This window comes from Cryptomeria japonica, chromosome 3 (assembly GCF_030272615.1).
Source record: "Cryptomeria japonica chromosome 3, Sugi_1.0, whole genome shotgun sequence".
In the NCBI taxonomy this organism is placed as follows: domain Eukaryota; kingdom Viridiplantae; phylum Streptophyta; class Pinopsida; order Cupressales; family Cupressaceae; genus Cryptomeria; species Cryptomeria japonica.
The window spans coordinates 458,281,026-458,306,368 of record NC_081407.1 but is presented as its reverse complement, the minus strand read 5'-3'; the positions used below and the strand labels follow the sequence as shown (position 1 = coordinate 458,306,368).

Sequence of the window (25,343 nt, the reverse complement as noted above, 5' to 3'; positions counted from 1 at the left end):
GCTGAATTGCAGTACAAAATTCATGGGACCCCTAGCTTTAAAATATTACTTCAACTCTATTTTTTGTGGAAACCCAACCTAAAACTAAAGTTTAATTCAAAATTTAAAATTTTTAAATCTATTTATATTAAAAAAGATTAGATCAGCCCAAAGTTGAATTTAAAAGATTAGATCAGCCCAAAGTTGAATCTAAATTTTAAATCTTTTGAATCTATTATGAAACTTACAAATTCAAAAAATGAAGGTGAAAACCTATCTTGTTAGCAAAGGCACCTGGGAAGAAAAGTTCAGGGTACATGCCAGCTTTTGAGAAGATTACGCGCCACTTAACATTACATGAAGAATAACCAGGTCAAAAGAGAAAGTGCTGTCCGTGCAATTCTCACCAGTACAACAATACACAAATCTGCAGGGCTTAGCAAGTATTAGTTGAAGGAGAATGGCACCGTTACGAGCTCTAAACTTGCAAGTTCTTACTCCGCAAGTCCTCCAATTCTTTGCCGCTCATGGCATCATATCAGGTTACCACATTTTCTTAAAATTCTGAAATAGTCTTCTAATACTATGGACTCTTTGTCGTAAGTATATTATATAACTTCAAAAAGCGGAAAGTTATATCCATCTTACTGCAGTGGGAGACTGTTATAAAAGACAGTAGAGAAATTTAAACTTATCTTTTCCATGATTAGTTGAGCTAAATTGTATTATCCTTCTTCCGATTTGTGAAAATCAATAAGAGCTCTCTTCCCATGAAATAGGAGTATTACACATCTTTACATGCTCAATGTTTATAAGACCTGCATTGTATTTGTAGTTTGTAAATTATTTGCTGTTTCAACTAATCTCTGCATTGGATTAGACATAATCAGTAATTAGCCATACAATTGAAAAATTTCGAAAAAATTGTTATTTTTCTCGTATATATTATATTGTACATTGAAATCCCGCACCAATACCGTGTTCTGTCAAGAACCCTTTCTGCCTCCATTTCAGTCCTTTACCCTGCTTGCCCGTTTTCCATTTCTGGGAATACGTTATCCTCAGATGTTTAACCAACGTGTTCTCAATTCTATTCATTGCCCATCATAATTCTGTCGCTTGACTTGTTTTTGCATAGCTAAACCAGTGCGGGGAAGAAGGATTGTGGTTTTAATAAAATGTGATAATAAAACTCCTAATGACTGATACAAGGTAACAATCAACAATACTGCATTGGATTGTTTTGTTGCATTGTCATGGTTCCATCTCTGAAAATTACATTGCCCCAAAGAAATTGTACTGCTCGATTTAGTAGTGTTTCCGGCCCTTCCATCACGATATTCGCCAATAGAAAATCGTTTCCCTGTATTAGATATTCCGCCCATACAACAGTACGAGTCAACCTTTTCCCTTATTTGACAAAATTGTGCTCTCAAACCGGGACATGTCCATAATCTCGAGGAGGTAAGAAATTTGAAATGTTAAACTTTTTCTTGCGATCTTTTTTCAAGTATGAGACATGAAAAATATAATGCACCAGTGATCCTTGGCATTTCAAGGACATATGCTACTTGGATTTAGCATCGATCCTTCTGTTTGAGGTAATAACCTGTACTTGACATCAAGGCGGTACCAATAAGTTTAAACAGTTCTTTCCAAATTTTTAAAGTTAAATCTGGATCTTTGGAGCCCGTGTAACTTATTTTTATGCCTTGTATGAGCTGTTGTACAAGTCGCGAGGACTCAATAGCGAAATTCATAACAATCAAAATAGTATATGCAGTTTATGAACCACAACAAGATATAATGTTTTCCTCCCAGTTGAGTGAAAGTTGAAACATCTAATGAAATCCATGTATTTTGAACCTTTGATTGGGAATAGGAAAGGGTTGAAGCAAATTTTTAAAAATCTTTGTGTAATTTTTTTCCCCTCTACAAGTATTACATGAAGAGATAAATATTTTCATATTTAATTTTTTTTTCAAGTCATTTCTTAAATAATTCACTCCTTATTTTTTTATTAAGTATTAAAAGAAGCCAATGTGATTAGTTGGAGGTGAGGAATGAGATTCAACTAAGACATTCTCTTTGAACTTGAATTAAATAGGATGAACATGTGGTTTTAAATTCATATACTGATTTATGTCACTTGAAAATGTTAACTGTTTTCATCTTATGTGGCTTCTCTAGATCATGTGGCATAGAGAAAGTCAATTCATCCTTGCCATATTGTTGGTAAACAGATTTGTCACTGCAAATTTCAAAGTGACTTGCTCAACAGGCAATGACAAATGTACCAACAATTGGAGAGATTGCAGTCAAACCACAATCTTTCTCTACATTTGAGAGAGACAGCTCCCTTGTATGATGGGAGGTTTTTAGGATTTTTGTGTACTTTTAACTTGAAAGTACAAAAAGGGAAAAGACAAAACTATGAAAAGGTTGAATAATAGAAACTCCAATGGCAGACATACAAATACCAACTGAGATTCCACAACTGACAACAGATTATAAAGGGGGGTTTATCAGCAAATATGTTTAGCCATGCGATGATGATGGAAGAAGAATGACGAATCTCAACATACAAAGAGATAGGCTATTTCAACACATTCAAACTAAGATACCAAAGCTTGTTTGTGTATCATTACATCAACTGCACAGATTATCGATGTCTTACACATATGCATAAAAAGGGATTACCAATTTGATATACGAGAAATCGGCAATAATAACAGATAAACACACTTAGAAGTTTAGAACACACGAACCTAAATGCATCCTTCATTATCTTCTTGAAATACTACAATGTCACAAACCCTTTTGTACATAGTGTGAACATAAAAAGTTCTCACATAGTTTCTCTAGAAAATTCTTCAGAGTTTCTCCTCCGTAAGAGTCTCCCTTTACATTTGAATTAGCTTTGTATGTATAGTCTCTCTTTGATAACTAAGCCATAACCACTTTCTGTAACCACTTTTTGTAACCACCTAAGTAATCACTTTTCATAACTACCCAAGTAATCACTTTCATAACTACTTTTTGTCTGCCTTTGAAATACAAGTCTTAACTAGTTAGGATTTATATCACTTTTCTTGAAATTAGGTTCCTTTCCTAACTTTAGTTACAGTAAGTCACATAAGTCACTCTTAAAAAAAGACAACTTAAAACTTACGTAACTTTTGAGTTATGGGTTACGATGAGGTAATTATCCATCTTCGTCTGTTCCATTCGTACTTATAACCATCTCATTCATTTTCAACTTTGTGGCAATGTTCCCAGTAGCCATAACTAAAATCCATTTCCTCTTGTCCTTTAGATCTTCTAGGCTCTGAAGATTTTCTCTTCTTTTTTCTAGATTCTTTTGATTTTGCACCATCTTTAGGTTCAACTATATTCCTTGTCCTGAAAGATATGTGAAAATTATCTTTTGAACCAATATTTTCATTAGAATTAACTCTAGGTTCATCTGGAGCAATAGAACATGGACACATTAACTGATGTGTCCTGTAATTAGTTTTGTGGAAATGATAAGTGCAGTTCTTGATCCTGAGATTTGTGTACTCTTCTGCCCTTTTCCTGATGAAGCATTGCCAATCATAGGTGGATTTGACCCCTGTAGTCCTTCAGTTGAAGCATTCCCCTTTTGGATATCTCTTTTTGTTTGTTCCCCATCTTTTTAGTTTATGACAAAATGAGCTGTACCGGTTATGTTTTGGAATCATTGAAAGTCACGGATTTACACAGTATATGTGATAACCATCATCACATCCATCACAAAGGACAATTTGATCATCATTTTCATCAATTTGGCCAATCATATATATTCACAATGGACAATACCAATTTGTTGGAGGATTCCATTTAAGTAGAGGTTTCAAACAGCATACATGGAAAAATTTGAAAAGACAATTAATATTGGCTTATTCTATAAGATTGCCATCCTCTTTCTCTAGAAGAACATACTTCACAAAGCTTAACCGATGGTTCATTACTATGTAGTTTCTCCTCTTTTGTACTGGCATGGATTTTTGTATCTTCTCTGTCAAGTTGTTCACTAACTATAGAATGGTGTCCCCGCATTCCATTGTATTTTGGTATAGACTCATTGCCCTTTTCCGATGCAACACCGCAAGCACAGTACCAACCTTCGTTTGGACTGTGATTGAGGGCAGGAGAAATGCAATATTTATGATATGCCTGCTGTCTTTATCTGCCAAGGATAATTGTGTTGTTGGAAAATATTGGTCTTCCAAGTGAACATGTAATCTTTGCTCCGTAATCAACATTGATTGAAGTTTCCATCTTGTCTCCAACTCAAAGCCAAATTTTGATACCAGCATAAAACAAAGTGCGAATGCAAGTGGGAAAACCTTTTGGGAGCTTGTCCTAAATTTCCATGTGTAATGTCTCCACTTTGAAATAGAATCTAATGGTAAATATTAATAATAAAATTAAATTCGAATGAAGAAAAATAAAATTAAAATGAAAATATAAAAGAATTAATTAAATATGATTAAAATTTAAATTAAGTTTATAAATGGTCAAAAGGTATGAAATGATAAGTTGTGACTCTCCCAAATATGAGGTATAAAACGGAGAAGAGAACTCATTTGAAGGGGGGGATAATTTGGGAATCAGAAGTGCAGATCTGATTGTGAAAGGTTGTGCCCCTTTCAAAGGGCAGAAATAATGAAGAGTTGCACTCTTTCAAAGGGTGCTAATGGTGAAAGGGTGTGTCTCGTGCCAAAGGGCATATATGATGAAAAGGTGTGACCTCTCCCTCAAATTGAGAGATATAAAGGAAAGGAATCAAAAGCAATTAGTGACATCACCATCGATCAGATCAGATCAGAACTATTATTAAGTTACAGGTAGTAACATCCTTGTTCTTGGTGGTATGGATTTAATATGCAAATATGATATCGTTGTGATAACATATGTATATATTTATATCTAACCCTGTATATTTATGAATCATAACTGCTGATAATCTGCATACTCTTGGTTAACAAACATTGCTGTTATGAGTGTTCATCTATGTCATAATAAATACAAATCTATTCTGCAGTTGACGTGTTTCATATATTTTGAAATATTTTCCAGCCACGATAGAGGGAGAAGGGTCTGCAATAGGGTGAACGGTGTTGGGTCACCCCTAAGCACGCCACCTCATATGTACGGCAGGGTCCACATGAGGTCAAAGGGGGGCGAAGGTGCTCTGTCTTTGGGCTTAGGAGGGTTAGACTTAGGGCATCCTATTGGGGTAAATCCTTATCCTCTCTACCATGGTGATGGATGGAATCATGTGGATAGGAGAAGGTGGCTTGATTGAGGGGGAACAGTTGTAAAAGACACCTTATCAAGTTACAGATCCTAGCTTGCTATGATTGGGGTTCCTTTAGTTAGTTAAATAACCTTGTAATCAAATGGTTTTCCCTTTTAAGGAGATAAAGGTACTCCCCCTCAAACCCTCCCTTATTGGCTGAGAGTTGTAATCTAGGGCAAACTAGGGCATTTTACAAAAGGGGACATTACACCATGCACCAAATAAAACAAGTTTTTCTTCAATTCACTCTGCAACCTGATGTATGCTTTGAAATTTTCAAACATCCATATTATAAATATGTTGCAATTAATTACATCCCACGAAATGACTTCCTTTTGAGGTGTTCTATTTGAACAGTTCAGGTGCTTTGTTGATGCTTCCATGCTTTGCATTTTCTTGAAAATTGCTAAAACCTCCTTTTCAATAATTGTGCAGTGTGTCCAGCCTATGATGATTGGATACCATTGGGTGACCTCCTTTACATGCAATAGACTCTACTGATATTTGATATCTAATGTTCACTTTTGTCTCTACAAGAATGATGGAAACTGTTTACATTTCTGAGAATGATTTCTTTTGCCGCCTTGAGTTTGAATGGAGTGTAGCAATCTTAACATACTCGGAGGTCTTTTACAACTCTAATGATTATTCCAGGGGTTTTGTTTAACAAAGCAAATGCAACATCTAACTTTTCACTATGGCAGCTTCAAATGGATGTCTCAAATTTGAAAATACCCTGTTGTCTTGAATTGCCAAGTTTCTTTCTCCAACTTTGTGCAGATTTCTTGTTTATTTTTGTTGTATTCATATATGATCTACATGCACCAAGAAAACACATCCACACAACCATGATAGGTTTAACTGGCATTTTAACAATAAGGTTTGAAGTGTCGTCATGAAAAGTAAAGTGGGCACTTTGGCCTCACGCCTGCTACTTGCTTTCGATTGGAAGTTTTTAGAGCCTTTTTAACAAATACATATTGTGCGTAAAATGCAATTCTGCAATCACATATTCAATGAGAGGACATCTATTTGAGCCAATATTTCAACCATTTTGTGCAAATTATATATGCTTCTCATTTTGCATGCACGTTCCCAACTATAATATTCAACAAAATCTTCTATCTTTTATCCTTCAAAGATGCCTATATGCCGATTTAAGTTCCCAAACTTGCAGAGCAGAGGAGATGCATGCTCAAGGAGGACATTGGGAAAAGTTTGTTGAATTTAGTTTTACAATTGCCAATTGCACGTGCTTGAAAGTTTCTAAAACCTTGTCAACATATCCATTTTATGCATATCCTGCAAAGTGCAAACAATGGTATACCATGCGCTCATATTTCTTTGAGGCAGCATGTCAAATGTTTCAGGCTCCTTGTCTAAGCTTTCATTTTACATGCAGATTTACCAGCGCAGTTGTAGCTATAACATTTGACAAAAATTCCTATATCCATTGCCTTGATGGTATTCGTACGCAGTAATTGAGATAGCAGAGGTCGTGGAGTTGGGATTTTGATTTATGCCTGCCATTTGCATTGCTTGAATATTTGTAAAGCTTTTCCATGCCTCTATTTCTGCAACCATTATATTTCCTGAGGTGAAATCTTGTTTGGGGCATTCTATCGAACAATTCTCGCACAGTCTATGCTTCCACGCCTTGCATATTTGCCAAATTGTTTCCAACGATAACTCTTGGCAAAAACCCATGCCATCGCGCATTCCATGAGATAACATCTCTTTGTGCATGCTCTCTGTGATATCCCCATATTGTGAAATAATAATTTATATCTTAATTATTTAATTATGAGTTCATTGATATGAATGAACCGGTCATGCCATCCTATAATATAAGTATAACAATTAAATTACTATTAAATTATTAATTAATAAATAACTTAATATTTATTTGAATATGAAATAAATTTAACAATAAAAAACTAATTATTTAATTATATTTATTAATAAATATTATTATCAAAATTAATTATATTTATTAATAAATATTATTATTAATATTAATTATATTAATTAATGAGTAAAGAATCCTGGTTAATATACTCCTTCAGACCGACAACAAAAGAATTGGTCTAATCAATGAATGAAGAGTTTTTATTAATATCGATTAAGAATATGGCATCGATAGTTATGTTTAATCTTGATTGATGGTTATTGAATCGGTTTAGTAAACAAAAGATATTACTATCACAACCTTTGGGTTATAAAGAGACACAACAATATGATAAGTTGCGATTTGTAGAAAGACGATTCCATTAAGCAAGGTTAGGAATTATTATCAAGAAGCCAGATGAAGAATAACAACCACTTTGTCTTTTTACAAGTCAAAGCATCGATTAATATAGGGAAGGATTAAAAGTGCGATTCATTAAAGACTACGATTATCAAATATTCAATTCACATAAGCAGCGAATACAGTATTAGAAGATGTTTTGTCAAGACAGCAACTACGTAAGATTCAAGACAAAGTATAGACAAAGTATACGACGACTTTGTGATAAGTTAAAAATATGTTAAGATGCGACTTGTTCTTGAGTCATGATCATTGGTGAAAGGAGATGACTTTTTGGAAGATATAAGATCGTATTGGTTAAAACTTAGGAGAAGTGTGGTGGAAGTTGTGGGGAATAAGGAAGATAGTAAAGGGAAAGAAAGAGACCGAACTAAGATCAGATCAGAACTGTTATTAATTTACAGGCAACAACATCCATGTTCTTGGTGGTATGCATGGGGGTGTGCTTAATATCAGAGTTCCGTGACTCGCGGCGAGTCACGTGAGTCACGCGAGTCAGCGGGCCGGGTGACCCCTGCTGGGTCACGGTGACCTTGACCCGGGCTCGGACGGGTCAGAGGGCGTGACTCGCCTGACTCGCCGAGTTAGGCGAGTCATTCCCTAACTCGCCAAGTCCGAGGGTTGTGACCCGGCTGGAGTCACTTAATAAAGTGCAGTAAAAAAAAACAAAAAACATAACAGTTTTTAATGACTTTTTTCGCCATTTCCCTTTCTTATAACACCCGACCCCAAGTTGGGGGCGCTGCCCCCAAACCCCCGTTGAAAAATATAGGGGGAAACCGCACCGATAGAAGTAGGGAAAATCTAACCTCTGACTCTGATTAGGCTCCATATAACAACACAACTTAGAAATCTTGGTAATTGGTATTTAGATTTAGTATTTCAAATTTCCTATAGTCTCATTTGAAAATGTAATTCTTATACTGTAATACTGTCGTACATCTTTTCAAAACTAGTTTTTCAAGTACTATATGTATATGTATAACTATATCAGCACCACCACCCCGCCACCCCCCCCCCCCGTCGTCGTCCCCCTGCCGTCCCCAAACTTAGGCCCTTGGTCCCCCCGTCCCAGAAACACGTCCCCTCGTCCCCAACACCTATGGCTACTCAGACTGGCACATCACAGGCAGAGACTATGGCTACTCAGTCATCCAGGACCTACCTTAGACGCCTACTAGGAGGCAGATAGACGAGGCTGAGCCAAAGCCTGAGCCATAGACTTGTTTTTGTTTACACTTTACAGTTACATATATGTTTGGGAACATTTGAAGTCATGGATTTTATATACATTGGACAACATTTATAACTCTATATATCTATGTTTTCTAATTCCTTCAGCTACAATTTACATTTCTACGCATGTGATGGATGTATGTTTATGTATGTGATCAAATTAGCTTCTATTTGATGATGTTATAGTGTCTTTAAGCTTAATTCAATAATGGGTGTATGAAACAAGTTTTAAATCGTTAAAAATCTCTAAATTTCAAGGGTTTTCTTATTTTGCCGAGTCGTTGCCGAGTCATTGCCGAGTTCGAGCCGAGTCACGAGTCGAGTCAGCCTTGCCGAGTCAGAGCCGAGTCCGAGTCTGGGAACTTTGCTTAATATGCATGTTGAATATATGAAGTCCGATAATGTTTTTATACAGAATTTAATAATAATACCATAGACTGTGATATAATATATAGTTTTCATCAGAATAATAATACTGTGAAGTGCTGAATAATAATAATATTACCATAGACTGCAAGATGTATTACATAATTTTATAACAGTGGCAGACCAGATCTGACATGTGTCAGATTTGTCTGCTCTTACCAGCCACTATATATATATATTAATAATTAATGTTTTTTTAGTAGTGGTAGTATTAATGAAAGGTAATTAGGAAATCCATTAATAATCGATAATATAATATATATATATATATATATATATAAATCTTGATCAGAAAATAATAATATTAAATAAAAATCAGAAAGAACTCTTAGAAATAGTCAATAAGAGTAATAACGAAATTAATTGTCTAATAAGGAAAATACATAAGTACTTGTTAATAACTAATAAATTGAAGAATATCAATGATTGGCTTCATGTTTAGTCTCTCAATCAAATTTAGTAGATTGAAATAGATTAAATATATTAAGCAGGTAGGGGACATTACACTCTCTCAAAAAGTTGATGTTTCTTGTTCATACGTTTGCATGCAAGTAACCGTTTATGATAACTATTTTTAGTCTCTTTGTTTCACCCGTTGGCAGAAGTTATTAAGTTATTAACTAAGTTGAAGTTGCTGATTGACATGAAAGTGCTGAGAATAGTTATTACATTTCCCTCAGTGCAAGTGCTGCTGAGTATTTGATTTGTTCTTTCCATCAGTATTCAAGATGTGATTCACAGCTTTTTTGGTGTTTTGATAAAATATAGTAACTTGTCAATACCATCATAAAGGCCAAAAGACTTGGTTGTTCCAATTAGCAAAACATGCACTTAGAGGCTCAAATTGCCTTTAATGATTTCTTTGGTGGTGAGAAGGACATAACTTTATTCAAACCTTCAAATCGATTTTTTTTGGCATATTTATAGCTTTCTATAAATTGGTTTGTTTTGGCCTCTTTAGCTACTTGCCTAACTTAGCGAAATGGCCGATAGACTTTGTTTTAGTCATCCCTCGATATGACTTAGCAACATATGCCAAAGTGCCAATGGAATAGCTGATTGCATATGTGTAAAAGTTTCTAAAACCTTTTCCATAACTTTTTTTATATATCCATTTTGCCCATGAAATCTCCAATAATGGAATATGTGAGACCACATTCCTTTGAAGGATTATCATCAAACATTTCACATGCCCTAGATACTTTAAAATCTCACATGTGTATGAGCATTGTGGGAACCATAGCATTCAACAAATTCTTTATACTTTATGCTTTGATGGATACTCCTCTGTCATTTCATAGTTCTCCTTTTCGACATGACACACAATGTTGTTAACTTTGTATCAATGGTGAAGCATAGGTTGACAAATAATGTCCAAGCACCAAAATCTTTGTTATTCTCTTTGGATCGAAATTTGAGAATAGGCTCTTAAATTCAACAAATGGTAGGATGATGATGGTCCTTTAATTGGCTTCAACCTCCCATTAACATGCATTGATAAGTACTTTGTTTTCGTCACTTTCAACATCTTGAGAGAAGATCCCGGGCTTTATAAGACAAATCTACTAGCTAGGCAAAAAGAGAATAATGCAGAACTTTTTCCTTAGTCAATATTTCTTCATTAAAATTTGTCACCTTGTAAATAATATTGTTACAACCAAAACCCATAAATCAGATTACCTTTAAATCAGACGAAACCTCCAATTTAATTGATCTTGTGAATCTGTTGGTGAAAAATTGAAGTTTTATTATATCATAAACCGGCAGTCATCATGTACTGAAAACTTGCCACATTAGGTGAAATATTACTAGAAACATCACCACCATAGAATTTTGCATCATCACGCATAAATTCCAATATTTAATCATTTTCATGATTTTCTGCATTGTGGACTGCTTTTGAGGGTTTTTGATAGAAATGATGGCGGTTATTCTTTGAGACAGTGAGAGAATTAGAATTTGCAGATAAATAGAGGTATCATTGACTAGGGAGTTCAGCTCAAGGATTATTGACACAAAAGTTTAAAATTTTGCAAGTTGAAAAAATGAGGGCTAACAATTGGCTTTGATTGGGGATAAGTATTGTAAGGGACGCAACTTGAACCCAGATGTTTTAGAAAGGATTAGTGCATTAAGCATTGGGCAAGTGAGTCAAGGGGAATCAACAAAAGAGACTAACTAGAGAGATCAGATACAAACCAAAAATGGGGTGAGCACAACGAAAACTTCAACCTAAAATATGTACACAGTAGGTACCCCTACCTCAAACTGCTTGAAGATGATCATACAAATCTATCGACGGGTTGAGAGAAATAGGCACCTATGCGGAAAAGTGATCAATATTTGTGTAACACCCGTGAGCTCAAAGAGTTGACCAAAATGACATATATGATATGAGAAAGATTTCTGAATAGTGGACTGAACAACCATATTTCATCATAAATCTCTAAGCTCTCTTGAATCACATTGGTACCACCTTGAACTGTATCAGTCATAACTTCTGGCATGTTATCAAGCATACCAATATCCTCTATCTGAAGATCGTTCTGATGGTCTGGATTGGAAGAGATTAACCCATGAATCGGACAGCCTTCATATAGTTTGTGACATGAAGAAGTTGGTGCTGATACAACTATTGAATCTTGTTCGTGAAGATTAACTTCCAAGAGCATAGGGCCATCCTGTGTAATAATATTTTCTTTTTCTTCTATCAAGAGAATTTTAGAGATTTCTTTCTCCATAGGATATTAGTATGTGCAACTAGCTGCTCTTATCAATATCATTCTCAATTGTACTTGGTCCATTCCATACTCATATTATTGTAACTTTGGATGGTAGTACCACTAGAGAGTTGTGCATTTCATGTTCAAGATATTCTAAAATTGGAAGGTACACTACCTATTAATGCATTTATCATTGAAGGCGTTGGTTGGTTCACTGCTAGACTCCTTTGCATTTCAATCCCGTTTTGGCATCAGTTGGATTGACATGTAATCAGCCATTTTGGCTTTGATCGGATTTCGTTGTAATCTGCCAGTGGCCTTGCATTTTCAATGCATGCTTGTTTTCTAAAGAGGTGTTGATTTGGGTTGGCTTTGCTGCTTGCATTCTTTGGTTGTCTTGTTATCTTTACTTTTCAGCAATTCATGTCTCTAGATAAGAGTGTGTGTTGTCCAAACATAGTATGCCCTCACCTTGCCCACAGAGATAACTTGGTGATCAGAAAGTGCACGGACTTGTATTTGCATTTTCTATATTGAAAAATAAAAAAGTTTGGTGTGGGGTTACTGCAAATATTAGAGCTAACTGAATTGGATGAAAATAAGAGGATTGTACATGAGAAGCTCTTGTCACACAAGTGAACAACTAAGTATCTATTCGAAAAGAGGGCATACCAAAGAAGTTTCCATGCAGGTGATATTATCATTCTATGGAATGCTAGATTAGAGGATAAAGGAAAGCATGGAAAGTTTAAACCTTCGTAGCTTGGGCCATATGAAGTCGTAGAAGAATTTGGTCACAATGTGTACCATCTCAAGGAGTTGATTGAAAATTTGATGGAATTGTCAATTCATGGCCAACATTTGAAGCATCACTTTTTGTAAGTAGTGATGTTCTACCTCGAATATACTGTGTTTGTGTAATGTCCTTGAAATTTGAAAGAAATCAATCCACATTCCTTAGCCAACACCTCTCATACATCCCCCGTAGAATCCTAAGGAAACAAAAAAAATTAAATATCTTTGCCAAATAAGACAAACCACTCAGCCACACTATAAGACAAAAAGGCACTAACAGACAAAAGACACTAGAAGACAAAAGAATAAAGGAAGCACTGAATTAGTTAAGGCCTACGTGGAGTAGTTGTTTTAAAAGTATCAAATATAAAATGGGACACCTCCCTCTATAAAATAGTCCCTTTCAAAAGTCACATTTATTCATGAAAGGTGCGATTGATAGAAGTCTATAAAAAGCAATGATTATGATCGGTATTAAAGTAGCAATTAACATGAAGGCAGCATTAATGAAGGAGTAATGATCTCATAACAAGGGACATGTCTCTATGAAAGGAGAACACTATTCAAAGAGATGTATCCCTTCATTTGGAGATAGGAATATAAAGATGGAATAAAATGAGAAGGAAGATAGTGATCCCTACAGAGCAGACAAAATAATATTATTAAAGAAGGCGTATGAACATATTATCGAGCATCTGAAAAAGAGCAGTGATCTAATTTGAAGAGGCAGAAATAATTATTGAAGAAGAGCCATGCCTATTTGGAAGGACATCATCTTTACAAAGGGATGCCTCTCTTCATGGAAGCAAGGAGATATAAGAGGGAGATAGAGAAGGAAAGTCAGAAAAGAGAATCAGATTGGAAAGGAAGAAGTCCTGATCTGGAACATAAGTCAATTCTGATCAAATGATCTGAGGATATATTTAGAAATCAGAAGAAGAAGTTAAAGCAGAGACAAATCTTTACTATGATAAGAAAATTGTTTTATTCATAAGACCTCACAATTTTCTCTAATATTGGAACCCGATATGTTACAGCGATCAGATACTAATAATAATCTCTCCTTAATCTTCAACAGGTCTTTCAACTACATCGAAGTATCTGGACTGTGAAAGAAGGAAAGCATTCACGTGCCTTCAGACCTAGTCATACGCATCAATCCCTCAGCGATCTGAGTATTTTTATTATTTTTGATGGTATGATTTATACTAAGAATCAGTTTGCTTTTATATGTAAATAATACATATATGATCTTAGAATGACAACTCTTTTGTATTAAGTCTGCATATATATTTCTACTCAGTATTAAGTCTGTATATATAAATATTTTAACCAGTATTAAGTATGCTTATATATTTCTAATCAGTATTAAGTCTGCATATATATTTCTAAATCAGTATGAAATCTGTTATACATTTTAAAAATCTGCATAAGATAGAATGAACAGAATCTGTAGAACTCCAACCAATCAGACATTCTGTTGTGGAGGGGATGATATGGTACATATACGGAGGACAAGCAGCCAAAAGTTCCATTCTAGGTTAAGCGGGGGTTGATTGATTGATGTGCTTCCGTGCCCCTGAACTCTAACGAGTTAAGCAGGAGGTAATGTAACAGTGGTATTTCCATACCCCTGAACCTGTTGGATAGGCTCAAAGGCACCTTGTATGATCTCCCACGGTAATTAACAATAGCAATGGGTTGATTGGATGGAGCTCCAAAGACATTTATTGAATACCATAAGCATGAAAGTTCCATGCGTACATTGTTAATTATTATGTTTATTTGTGTTACTAATCTGGTTGCAAGTTCAACATTAAGGTTCTAATTCAATAATACACATTTCCAAGCATCCACCAAACCCTAATTAGGGCAATTTAGGGCAAATTGAGTAATGTTTCTGTAGGGGACATTACAGTTTGCGTGTGCGCCTTTGTGCAGTCATGACCCTTGTTGGTCATGCTAAAGTGTAATTGTCTTGATCCTCTCTTTGTGTCCTTTTTTTTGTGGTTGCTCACAAAAATTTGGATTCTTGTTGTGTTTCCAAGAGATCCCTAGTTAGAGCCAAGGTTGGGACTTAATCCAATAGTAACACAATTTATTCAGGTCCCAGCATCTTTGTCCATTATGCATCATTTTACCCATCACCTATAACCAATCTGAAATACTTTTTAGCGGGTTACCGTTTTGTCATTTTGCCTAAGTGTTGTTCCTATTCATTCTCCATGCCTTATTAAGCATTCAAAGTTACAAAATTGTAAGAAAGTTCCAAATTTGGGAGTGTCTCTGTCATTCTCTACTAGTCTTGTGGAGTTGTAGACTTTCTTGGGACTTGTTGGTGTTTGTTTTATCATCTACCAAACATTAGAATAGGATACCTGAAGGTATTCTATCCTCTCCTGAAAAATCACTACTGATTCCAAGGTCTATATGTGCGAACAAGCGACTTTAGTGGAATAGCTTCTTGGGTAGTGCATGCTGAAAATCTCAAGGGGGACTTACGTTAAACAAATGTCTATTGAACTGCTGGACTTAGATAGATTTAGCAATTTTAGGCTCTATTTTTTTTTTAGATTTTCCAGGATTTAGACTTTCAAAAAGGAGAAAAGAGATAGGGTTTGAGAAAGCTGATCTAATCCTACGAACTCTGGAGAAGGTATCAATTGGGTGCTCTTGGGAAACCAAACTTTGCTTCGCCACACTAGGGACAACTACAAAAAGCCAGTGCAATCTTCAATGGATTGTGCTTATTATTAAGATGTTGGGATGCATAGAGGATGGGCTCAGACTAACTTTGCACGGTAAAATGGAAATCATCCATTCACCAAAAGTATGAGCGGAGATACACCATCGATTGACACTTATCAAATCCTTCATTCAAATTAACAACAATGAAAGCAAATCTAAATTAACTTTAACTAAGTGTTGAGGAAATTGAAACCATGCAAATCATTCAAACAATAGGGATTACAAAGCCTTAAGAGAAAGTGCACATGCAATATATTATCTGGAAATGACCTTATGCAACAATACATCAAAAACCTCACACCCTCCAAATGAGACGAGGTAGCCTTATATAGTTTTTCAAAAATAAATGAACGATTGAGATCAAACAGTGATCAAGGGCCTAGATTGAAAGCTACAAACCCTAATTAGGGTTTCCCAAAAGTAACTACCCTCGACCAATGAGAAAATTACATTTGGGACACTTGTCCTTCTTGCTAAATATGAACCATCAATGAAAATAGAAGGTTGTTGCATTGTGAAGTGTGCCCTTCTAGAAGCTTCTGGATAAGTCAGGTTCATTGAAACTGGACATGCTGACTTGGAGCAATCTGATTGGTCGAAAGATGATGAGGCGCCACCTCAACGTGTTGGATGCCTTCCTTGAATTCTCCAATTTGTGTCAAGAAATTGTCTAAGTATGGAAATTTGATTCCTTCTTGTCACCATTTGATTCCTCCTTGGGAGCTTGTCTTTTTTAATTTCTTCAAGAGATGAAATCCTTCAAGAAGTTGGAAATTTATTTAACTTTTCCATATTTTCACCAAGTGTGAGAACTTTTTCTTTCTTGATGCCTTGAGATTCTTTCAAGTGCCTCGAATTTGGAGAAGAAATCCCTTCGTGAAGTATTTCTCATACTTAGCCAAATTTTGGCCCTCTCTATGCTTGGACGAACCTTGCTCGTGGTCCTGTCTTCAATTCTAAATTTGGCTTGAAGCTCTATTTGTGTTTTCTGTGACAATCCTGCCTTCAGCTGCCAATTTATGTTGCCCGGGAGGATGGTAAAAGCTCTAGATAACCTCTTGCAAATATGAAATGATGGGATCAAGCTATTTAGACATTCCCTGTGATCATGTCCTCCCTCTCAATACCCTGAAATTTGGAGAAGGATTTCTCCCTGCCTTCATCATAATTGAGGAAATTGGAATTTTCTCTGTGAAACATTTCCCATACTTAGCCAAATTTTGGCTATCTTCACGCCCGGATGAACCTTGCCCGTGAACTTGTCCTCAATTCTCCGTTTGGCTTGAAACTCCAACTGCGATCTCTATGATGATCTCATTTCTATTTCCTTCCGCGACTTGTAAAACCAAAGGAAAATAAGTTAGAAATCTATCTTGGATTAAAGAAAATTGAGGCTGCGAACGGCTAAGTGTTTGGAGATTTCATTTCATTTTCATACATATGTAAATTCTTCAATCCTAAGGATAACTGTGATCACAATCCAACACCAAGTGTTATAACCCTCTTACTTAGTCAGTAAAATGATTTTCCTTCACTAAGAATTCGAATAAATCCACTAAAATCATTTTCAATGACTCTGAAAAACTCAGAAAATGCACAAATCTGCATCGTAAATTCAACTTCACCTTCGAATAGATAGAAGTTTCTCAGAAAAGTCAGAAAGAATTAACAATTCTTCCTTATACCAGCTGGCTTCACTCCAGAATCTGTGAATCTTTTGTCAAGAAGCTTGCTCAACTGCAAGTAATATCACAATTTTCTCCAAATGAACTCCAATCTGCAAACACTTCTTTATGCTCTCCTTAGCTAAAGAATTTCGAACTTCTTGGTGTAAGAATGAAGTTACAAATGATGCATTTGTAATGAAGTTGAATTCCTAATTAGAAACACGCAAAAATCATCCAACTCATGTTTCTAAATCTAACTCAAATCTTGGGAAAGTGTTGTCATCTTCTTTAGTTCGAAAATCCTTTACTTGTGCAAGTTTCTAAATTGTTTTTAGTTTAATAACTCGAACTAGGCTCACAAAATAGTATCTTCCAAGAGTTTCTAATTTGGAACTCAGTCTGAAAATCATAAATATCTTCTTTCCCATTTTATATTGAGTTTCCATTTTAATTTCCCAGCTCATTGATCTTCGAAAATCTTAAATTCCAACTTTCTAAATTGATTGCAAGTTTGATTTTTTTGGAAGATTTGATGACATCACTCAAATTTTTATTGACTTTATTTGACTTCCAAGAGTAGGGTAGAGTTTTTTTAGTGTTCATCTTCGTGCTTGGGCGGACTTTTGGTAGGACTCCAACGTGTTCATCACACTTGGGCGGACTTTTCACTACCTTCTCAAGGCATAGGGCGGACTTTTGAAGTTATCCAAGGCAAACTTTTTCCACTCGACAAGGCATGGCGGAGTTTAGGAAGGCTCCCACATGGCGGACTTTGATGGCTACCATCTTCTTTATCAAACTTGGGCGGACTTTTTTTTTTTGAACACCTCCAACATGGCATCTTGGGTGGAGTTTAGGAAGGACACCAAGGAGGGCGGAGTTTTGAGCTCCCTCTTGTTGGCCTCTTTAAAATACATGGCGGACTTTGCTTGGGCTTCAACTTCATGGGGCGGAGTTTGGGAAGACCTCTACCAAGCATGGCGGAGTTTTGGGACACCTCTACATGGCGGACTTTGAGCATTCCCCATGATAGGGCAGACTTCTATGACATCTCCACCATAGGGTGGACTTTTGAGACATGGTTACCATGGGCGGAATTTGAAGGCTTCAACTTCACTATGCATGGCGGACTTTTGATGACCTTACCATCTTCACCAACAAGTTTGGGCGGACTTTGGAGAGTCCACAAGACATGGCGGAGTTTTGAACATATCACCAAGGGCGGAGTTTTAACTACCTTCTCAAGGCATAGGGCGAAGTTTTGAAGCCTCTCAAGGTGGACTTTAGGAAGGTTTCCTTGAGGGCGGAGTTTGATGTTACCTCAAGCAAGGCATAGGGCGGAGTTCTATGCTCCCTCTTCATAGCCTCTCCAACATACATGGCGGACTTTAGACACCTCTCAACATGGCGGACTTTTGGTCTACCTCCCAACATGGCGGACTTTTGGTCTACCTCCTCAAGCATGGCGGACTTTCACGAGACATCAAGGAGGGCGGAGTTTGAGATGACCTTTCCAAGGTGGACTTTAGGCATCTCCCAACATAGGGCGGAGTTTGGAGAGACCTCAACCAAGGCGGAGTTTTAGGCTTCCACCAAGGAGGGCAGACTTTGGAAGACCTCTTCAAACATGGCGGACTTTGAGCACCTCTCCATCATGGGGCAGAGTTTAGAGCTCTCTCTTCAAGCGGACTTTTGAAGGCTCTCAAGAGGGCAGACTATATATGAAATGTAACATTTAAGTATAAGTGGTATTTCAATACGTCTTTTCTCTTTCTTATACTTTAAGTTATATTTCATATATATTGTCAGGATGTTTGAGAGTGGTTTCAGATCTCTAGGACTTATAATGCAAAATCTAGTTTTTGGAGGATTCTCCAATTTTCCAGATAGTCAAATTTCAGGATCAGGATGACATTCCAGACAACCAAATTTTCGGAGGATCAGGATGACATTCCAGACTTAGATGATTTTTCGAGCTGATTACCCTTTGAATGTGCCATGACCCCCTAAAATATAGGAACTTAGCTTTTTGGGTCAAAATTTGAAAATTTTCGATCACAATCGGAGCAAGCCAACGCCACCAGTGCAAACCCTAGGTCCCCATTATGAAAAAGCAAAAAATCAGGCGTCCCTAAAAAATAGGGAAAACTTTCTAAAATTAGCCATACCGGGGATTGGGCTAAAAATGCCCAAAACGAAAAAAATAGGAAAAAGCAAAAAAGCGAACTTTCTAATTGTCCAAATTCGTCCAAATCAATTGCGATCTTCGTCCTTTGGCCTTTCTAGGCACTTTGATGGTATCCAGACTCTGGTATCACTTGGCTTGCAAAAACTAACTTTCAATCTCTAGGACTTGAACTGTTCAAAACTGAGCAAGGCTTGGCAAAACTGAAGTGGAAGGCCACGGGACACTAACAAAAACCCTAGAAAGCAGGAAAAGAGAGGGTCCCCTTTTGCAATGGGGCGATGTGTGAAAAAGGTCACAATAGGACTATCAAACATTTCTTTCATGTCCAAAATCTTGTTTTGACTTCCATTTCTACATGGAAACTTCACAAGGTTCATGGTGCTCTTCCTTTCCTTCCATTTTCCCCTTTTCTCCTTTTTATGGACCAAACCTCACTTCCTATCCACATGTCCTTCCTTTTAATCTCCCATCTCTCCCATTTTGTGGACTTTTGAAGTGGATCCATACATTTTCCTCTTTCACTTCATCCACTTCTCTTGCTTTGTGCTGGAAGATTTATTCACACCATCTCTAGTTCCCCTTGCAAAATTCTTGCCTACCTTTGGATGTTTGAACTTCCACTCCAAATGTTTGGTTCTCATGTCCACCTCCACATCTTTTTCCCTCATTTCTCCATACCTCTTCCTTTGCCTTTTGCACCCCCTTTAGTAGACTTATGTTGGACCTCCTAATTTCCATTGTTAAATTCACTTCCAAGGTCTAGTTCCACATCAAAATATCACATCCCCTCTTTGACCTGTCAACCTACATCAAACTTTTGCATTTTCCTTTGTTTGCCTCAACTACTCCCCTGAATCTCCTAGGATGCCATTAGTGGTTCAATTTGACCCTGCAACCACTCTGAAAGGATTTTTCCCCTTCCTAAACCCATAAATATCTCCAGAGGCACGGATCTTTATGCAAAATTGACTGTGGACCATTAGAATGACTATGCTGCCATGCATGCATTTGTTGAATTTCTAGATACCAATGATCATACACTAGATATAGGTTGCCATTTCAACAGATTTTGTAGGATTCAAGTTTGATTCACACACCACATTAATGATATCCAATTCTCAATTGAATTCTCGCAAGCAATTCAATGACCAGACAATGTGCTACAAACACTAGTTAAATTCTTAGAACAACATTCGGTCATTTCTCCATTTCCATGTGATTGCAAATGCCAAACAAAGTCTAGGGTTTCAATTCCTACAAGTGTAGTTGCTTGTCGAGCAACATATTTTGTGAATGTTACAGAGGTAGCTTGATTGTAGCAGACATCTATAATTGAATGTGTCCTTGGCCATTTGTAGTTTTTAGGGAAACTTGTATTTGATGAATTTGACAACATTTTTGTTTCGGGTTTTCTATTCCACACGTGCTGGTATATTATAATAAGAACTTGATGCGTCGTAGAACTTTAATTCATTGTAGACTTTGTGATGGTCTTTTACTTGTTGCATATGGATTTCAGGAGGTTGGAGAGGGATTATTGTTTACTCCCTACGGTGTGAATTCAACCCTCGGTTGCTGCTGCTGGTCCACAAGCTATTCCACTTTGCCATTGTCAGGTCACTACGGCATACTAACTTCAGCAGCCACTCCTTCCTCTCCTTCTTCATTTTCCTGCCTGGCTTTGTTGCTGCTTCCCCTCTATTGGGGATGCCACATACCTGCTGGAATTCGACTGGTTTGAAGGACACTGTGATGTTGGAGCCCTGGTACTGCACAATAGACCTCTATGAATCGGAATCATATCCTGCTACAAGGGTACGAAGAAAGGATCGAATCTTTGCTTCAGCCACACCAAAATGCAGCAACACTGAAATCACAGCAGCAAACTCGACACTCCAAAAACCACACTAAAACTGAAAATGCACACTGAAAACTTCACCACAATCCAACACTCAGATAGGTACTATGTTTCAAGCACGAAACTAGCTAAACTAGGGAGCCACAACTCCGAAGCTCAAGTTCACTCACCATTCCGGCAACATAACAATATAATTTCTTCAAGATGCCAAAAATGAGAGCCCAAGGCTCTTATTTATAACTTTTGTCGAACCAAATTCAAATGCAAATGCACACCAAATACGCCTAAATCACATGTCATTTCATTTCACCCCAAAGGCGCCCAAACCCATTTGAATTTCATTTCATTTGTCCCTTCAAAATGTCGTCCCCTTCCATCTAGGCAAGTTCAAACTTTGCCTTGGAAATAACTTGCAAATATAAATATAATAAGCTCATGAAATAAGCTTTATTTCTCTTATGCCACTGACTTAGGGAAAATTAATAAAATCAATAAAATAAGCTTCTATTCCCAAAGTTGTCCAAATAATAATATTTAAATATTAACCTTAGAATGCAGTGTTAATATTTAATAAATCATTCTGCAAGCCAAATACTACTCAATACCAAATGAATTGAGGACTGAAGTGTTGAACCAACAGTTGGAATGAACTGGAGCTCTGAACTGCCCTGCTAAAAATAGAACTATTTGAACTGATACTTACTAAAAATAGTAAGTCATGAAATCATCTGTGAAAGACATGCTCATCGAACCCAGTGAGAGCTCAAAAAACCCAGAAAACCCTCAAAATTTGGTTAGCTGCCACCAACTTACCAAAAATAGTAAGTTCTGAATTCCTCTCAGAACTGAATGCATGTCATATCATTGAGTAGCTCTCTGAAAACCCAGAAAAACTTCCCTAACAGAAGTTCCAAACTCCAACTGCTTCCCACACAAAATCCACCCGGAAGCTGGAAACCCTAATTCTACCAAAAATAGCCTACGGGCCTCCGGAATAGGCTAACGACCAACTGAATTGTTTACTGCTGAGAAGGGGACATTACATTTTATAACCCTTGGATGCTAGAGTTAGGGTTAGGATTACATAATACATTAATTTTTTATAAAATATTCTTCTCTTTATTTTATTTAATTGCTCCTTCCTCCACTTTATTATTTTTTCCATCTCTTTTAATTTTTTAAAGACATCTAACCTTTTCCTTTTAATAATTGTAACTTCCCTTATTTTTTTCTCTTTAATATTCTCTTTAGAAAATATTTTTTCCACACTTCACCTCTGCAGGAGTATTTAAATGTGATTTTCCGTACCTTTAGCACTCTTCGGTAACTTCTAGCTTTTAATTCCTTCCTCGTGCTTTTTCGACGTGTTTTTACTTGTATTGCCACCTCTATCTTTGGAGTTGTTTTTTTCAATTTGTGCAACTTAGCTATCCTTGTAGGTCATTTTGTTGCCCTTCTTGGCTTTGCCAACTTGCTCTCTTCTCTCCTTTGCTTTTTGTTTGTCCCTTCTAGATTATCAGCCTCTAACTCCCGTTTGGTTCCGTGGGGTCCTTACAGTGGTCTCATCTTTACCTCAGATGAGTACCTCCACTAGCATGTCCCAGGGGGCTTTTTGTAGCACTCGTTCTCACAATAGGTACCAAGGTATTTGAAGTCGAAAATTTTATCAAGTAGGGGTGTCGGTCCTACCCCCTTGTATCTTCCATCCACGTATTGGCCTCCGTGTCGCTGGTATCATGTTACTTCTCCATCAACCTTCAAAGGTTTTGCTGGATTAGGTATCACCTTCCAGAGTGAGTTCAAGACCGGTAGGGGTGGGGGCTCCTTCCCATTTGCTACACACCATTTGATCAATTCTTCATCATGTCCATCCCTCTTGGCGATGAACATATCATCGGCTTTTATGATCATCTTCAAACATGGGCCTAGGATTTTCCCGTACTCCTCCAAATCAATCTCCTCCAGATCGAGTGGCTCTTCTTCTTTTTCCAGCCTCCTCTTCCTTTCATCGTGCCTCAGCCTCATCATCAATCTCGTAGGCCATGCACCCTTGGTGGGTGCCTTCATACGGAGCCTTTCTCATCCAATGCTTGCCGTACCTCACCCACAAGGTTGGGGTATCAAAATATGCATTTGTGAGATGCTTATGAATGTAGGGTACTGCGATACCCTCGATGTGCTTTGGCACCAACCTTTCCTCCAGGAAGGTTATTGGATTAGCCCAATTTTCATTCGATCGATAAGGTTGCTCCTGAACCACCGGGTCTTCTTCGAGCAGCTCATTTCTCCCGATTGTCTAGTCACCGCGGGTTGCGTAGCCCAGCATATTGATTCCAATCATAGGGTTTTCTCTTTGCTTGTATATCTTCAGCTTGGATTCATTCACAGGGTCTCATATTGGATTATCGTCCAAGGTTGCCAATTTTACCAAGCCATTCTGGCTGACCGCCCTGACCTTATAGGGTCCCAATCAATGGATTCAAAACTTCTTGGGCTTCAGTTTGTTATGACTGTTATACTTGAGGACCAACTGTCCTGGTCGGAAATTCATCTGTCGGAGATGCTTGTCCTGCCAGAATTTCCTTCGGTGTTGGGCAATCTTCGTCGCCCATTGTGCTAGTACCCGCTGCTCGTCCAATTTTGTTAAGTTTATGAGTCACTCCTTCAAGCTCTCCGCCTCCCCTTGACGGTTTTCCACTGCCACCCGTAGGTTGGTTACGGTGTATTCTGTCGAGACTACTGCTTCCTGTTTGTACATAAGCTAGAATGGGGTATGCCTTGTTGTCACCTTATAGGTTGTTTGGTATGCCTAGAGTACTGCCGGAAGCCTTTCCTCCCAATCTTCCTGTTCTACTTTGCAAGATTTATATATTATCGACACCAGGACTTTGTTAGTTGAATCAGCTTTCCCGTTGGCTCAGGGGTAGTACGAACTTGACAAGTTATGGAAAATCTTGAACTTTGTCATCATTGCCCGGATGACATGGTTTACAAAGTGTACCCCCCGGTCACTTGTGATTTGTATTGAGATGCCGAACCGTGTCACGATCTTTTCGTACATAAACCTTGCAATACTGATGGAAGTGTTGTCTAGTAGGGCTCTTGCCTCTGCCCATTTCGTAAGGTACTCAGTTGCCACGACAATGTATCGGCATTGATGCATATTGCTTGCCTTCAATGCCCCTACAAAGTCTAGACCCCATCTTTCAAATAACTGCCGTGGCTGCGACGGGAATAGAGGTATAAAATCCCTCTTCAATGGCTTACTTGCCCTTTGGCAAATGTCACATCTTAGTACCCACTCTTGGGCATCAATATGTAGAGTTGGCCACCATAACCTTGCCAATAGCACCTTTTGTGCCGTAGCATCGGGTCCCATGTGTCCTCCAGCCAACCCTTCATGAGATTACTAGAATGTATGTAATCTCTGAGTTTGTATTGGCAACGGTGCCAAAATGTTTACTCCCTACTGTGTGAATTCTCAAATTACCAGAAGTAAATAGAATGTAACAAGTACATGAACACTAACAACAGATTGTCATTCACAGAACAATTAACAAAACATTTATGGCCAAAAGATATAGCTTTTATTTCACATGTAAAACTGGATATAACAACAATGCTCTTGTTCCCGTTACAACACATATATATATACCATCTGGCGGTTGGCGGAGATACCAACCGTCGCCAACTACCAACTAATCCCTATGAGAACATTACATGGCCAATTATTAACCAAACATAACCAAGTATTATCCTTATGTCGGCAAATTACTGCCAACAATTATTAAGTATGTTCAGTTGTTTGATGTCGTCTTAGGGTGTTATTCCAATATGTTCAGTAGGTTGGAGAGGGATTATTAAGTATGTTCATTTGTTTGATGTCATCTCTGGCTGTTATTCCAATATGTTATTTTTCTTGGTCAACTGTGATTCTGTAACTTACAAATACTGTACTGGTCTTGGAAAACTATGACCCAACACATTCTCAAATTTAAAATATCATTCACCAACAGTTTAGGAGTAGGAACATTAGTTTATATGCATTTCATGTTTCAGTGATTAATCTAGAGAAAAATCCTTGGCAAA

At 37.3% G+C, this 25,343-nt stretch overlaps 1 protein-coding gene across 6 annotated transcripts in view; it reads left to right on the top strand.

Annotated features, from left to right (window-relative positions):
* Window positions 1–211: 211 nt before the first annotated feature.
* LOC131062421 (DNA repair protein RAD51 homolog 4) overlaps window positions 212–25,343 on the top strand; it is a 139,943-nt gene continuing 114,811 nt past the window's right edge. For 3 of the 6 annotated variants that reach the window (XR_009372040.1, XR_009372041.1, XM_057996081.2), the window contains exon 1: window positions 213–521. Coding sequence is in view for 4 of the 6 variants with exons in the window: in XM_057996081.2 (XP_057852064.2) it covers window positions 440–521 (82 nt within the window). In the remaining 2 variants the exon portion in view is untranslated. Of the gene's footprint in view, window positions 522–25,343 lie in introns of all 6 variants that reach the window. The other 3 variants (XM_057996077.2, XM_057996080.2, XM_057996082.2) reach the window with 3 other exon arrangements.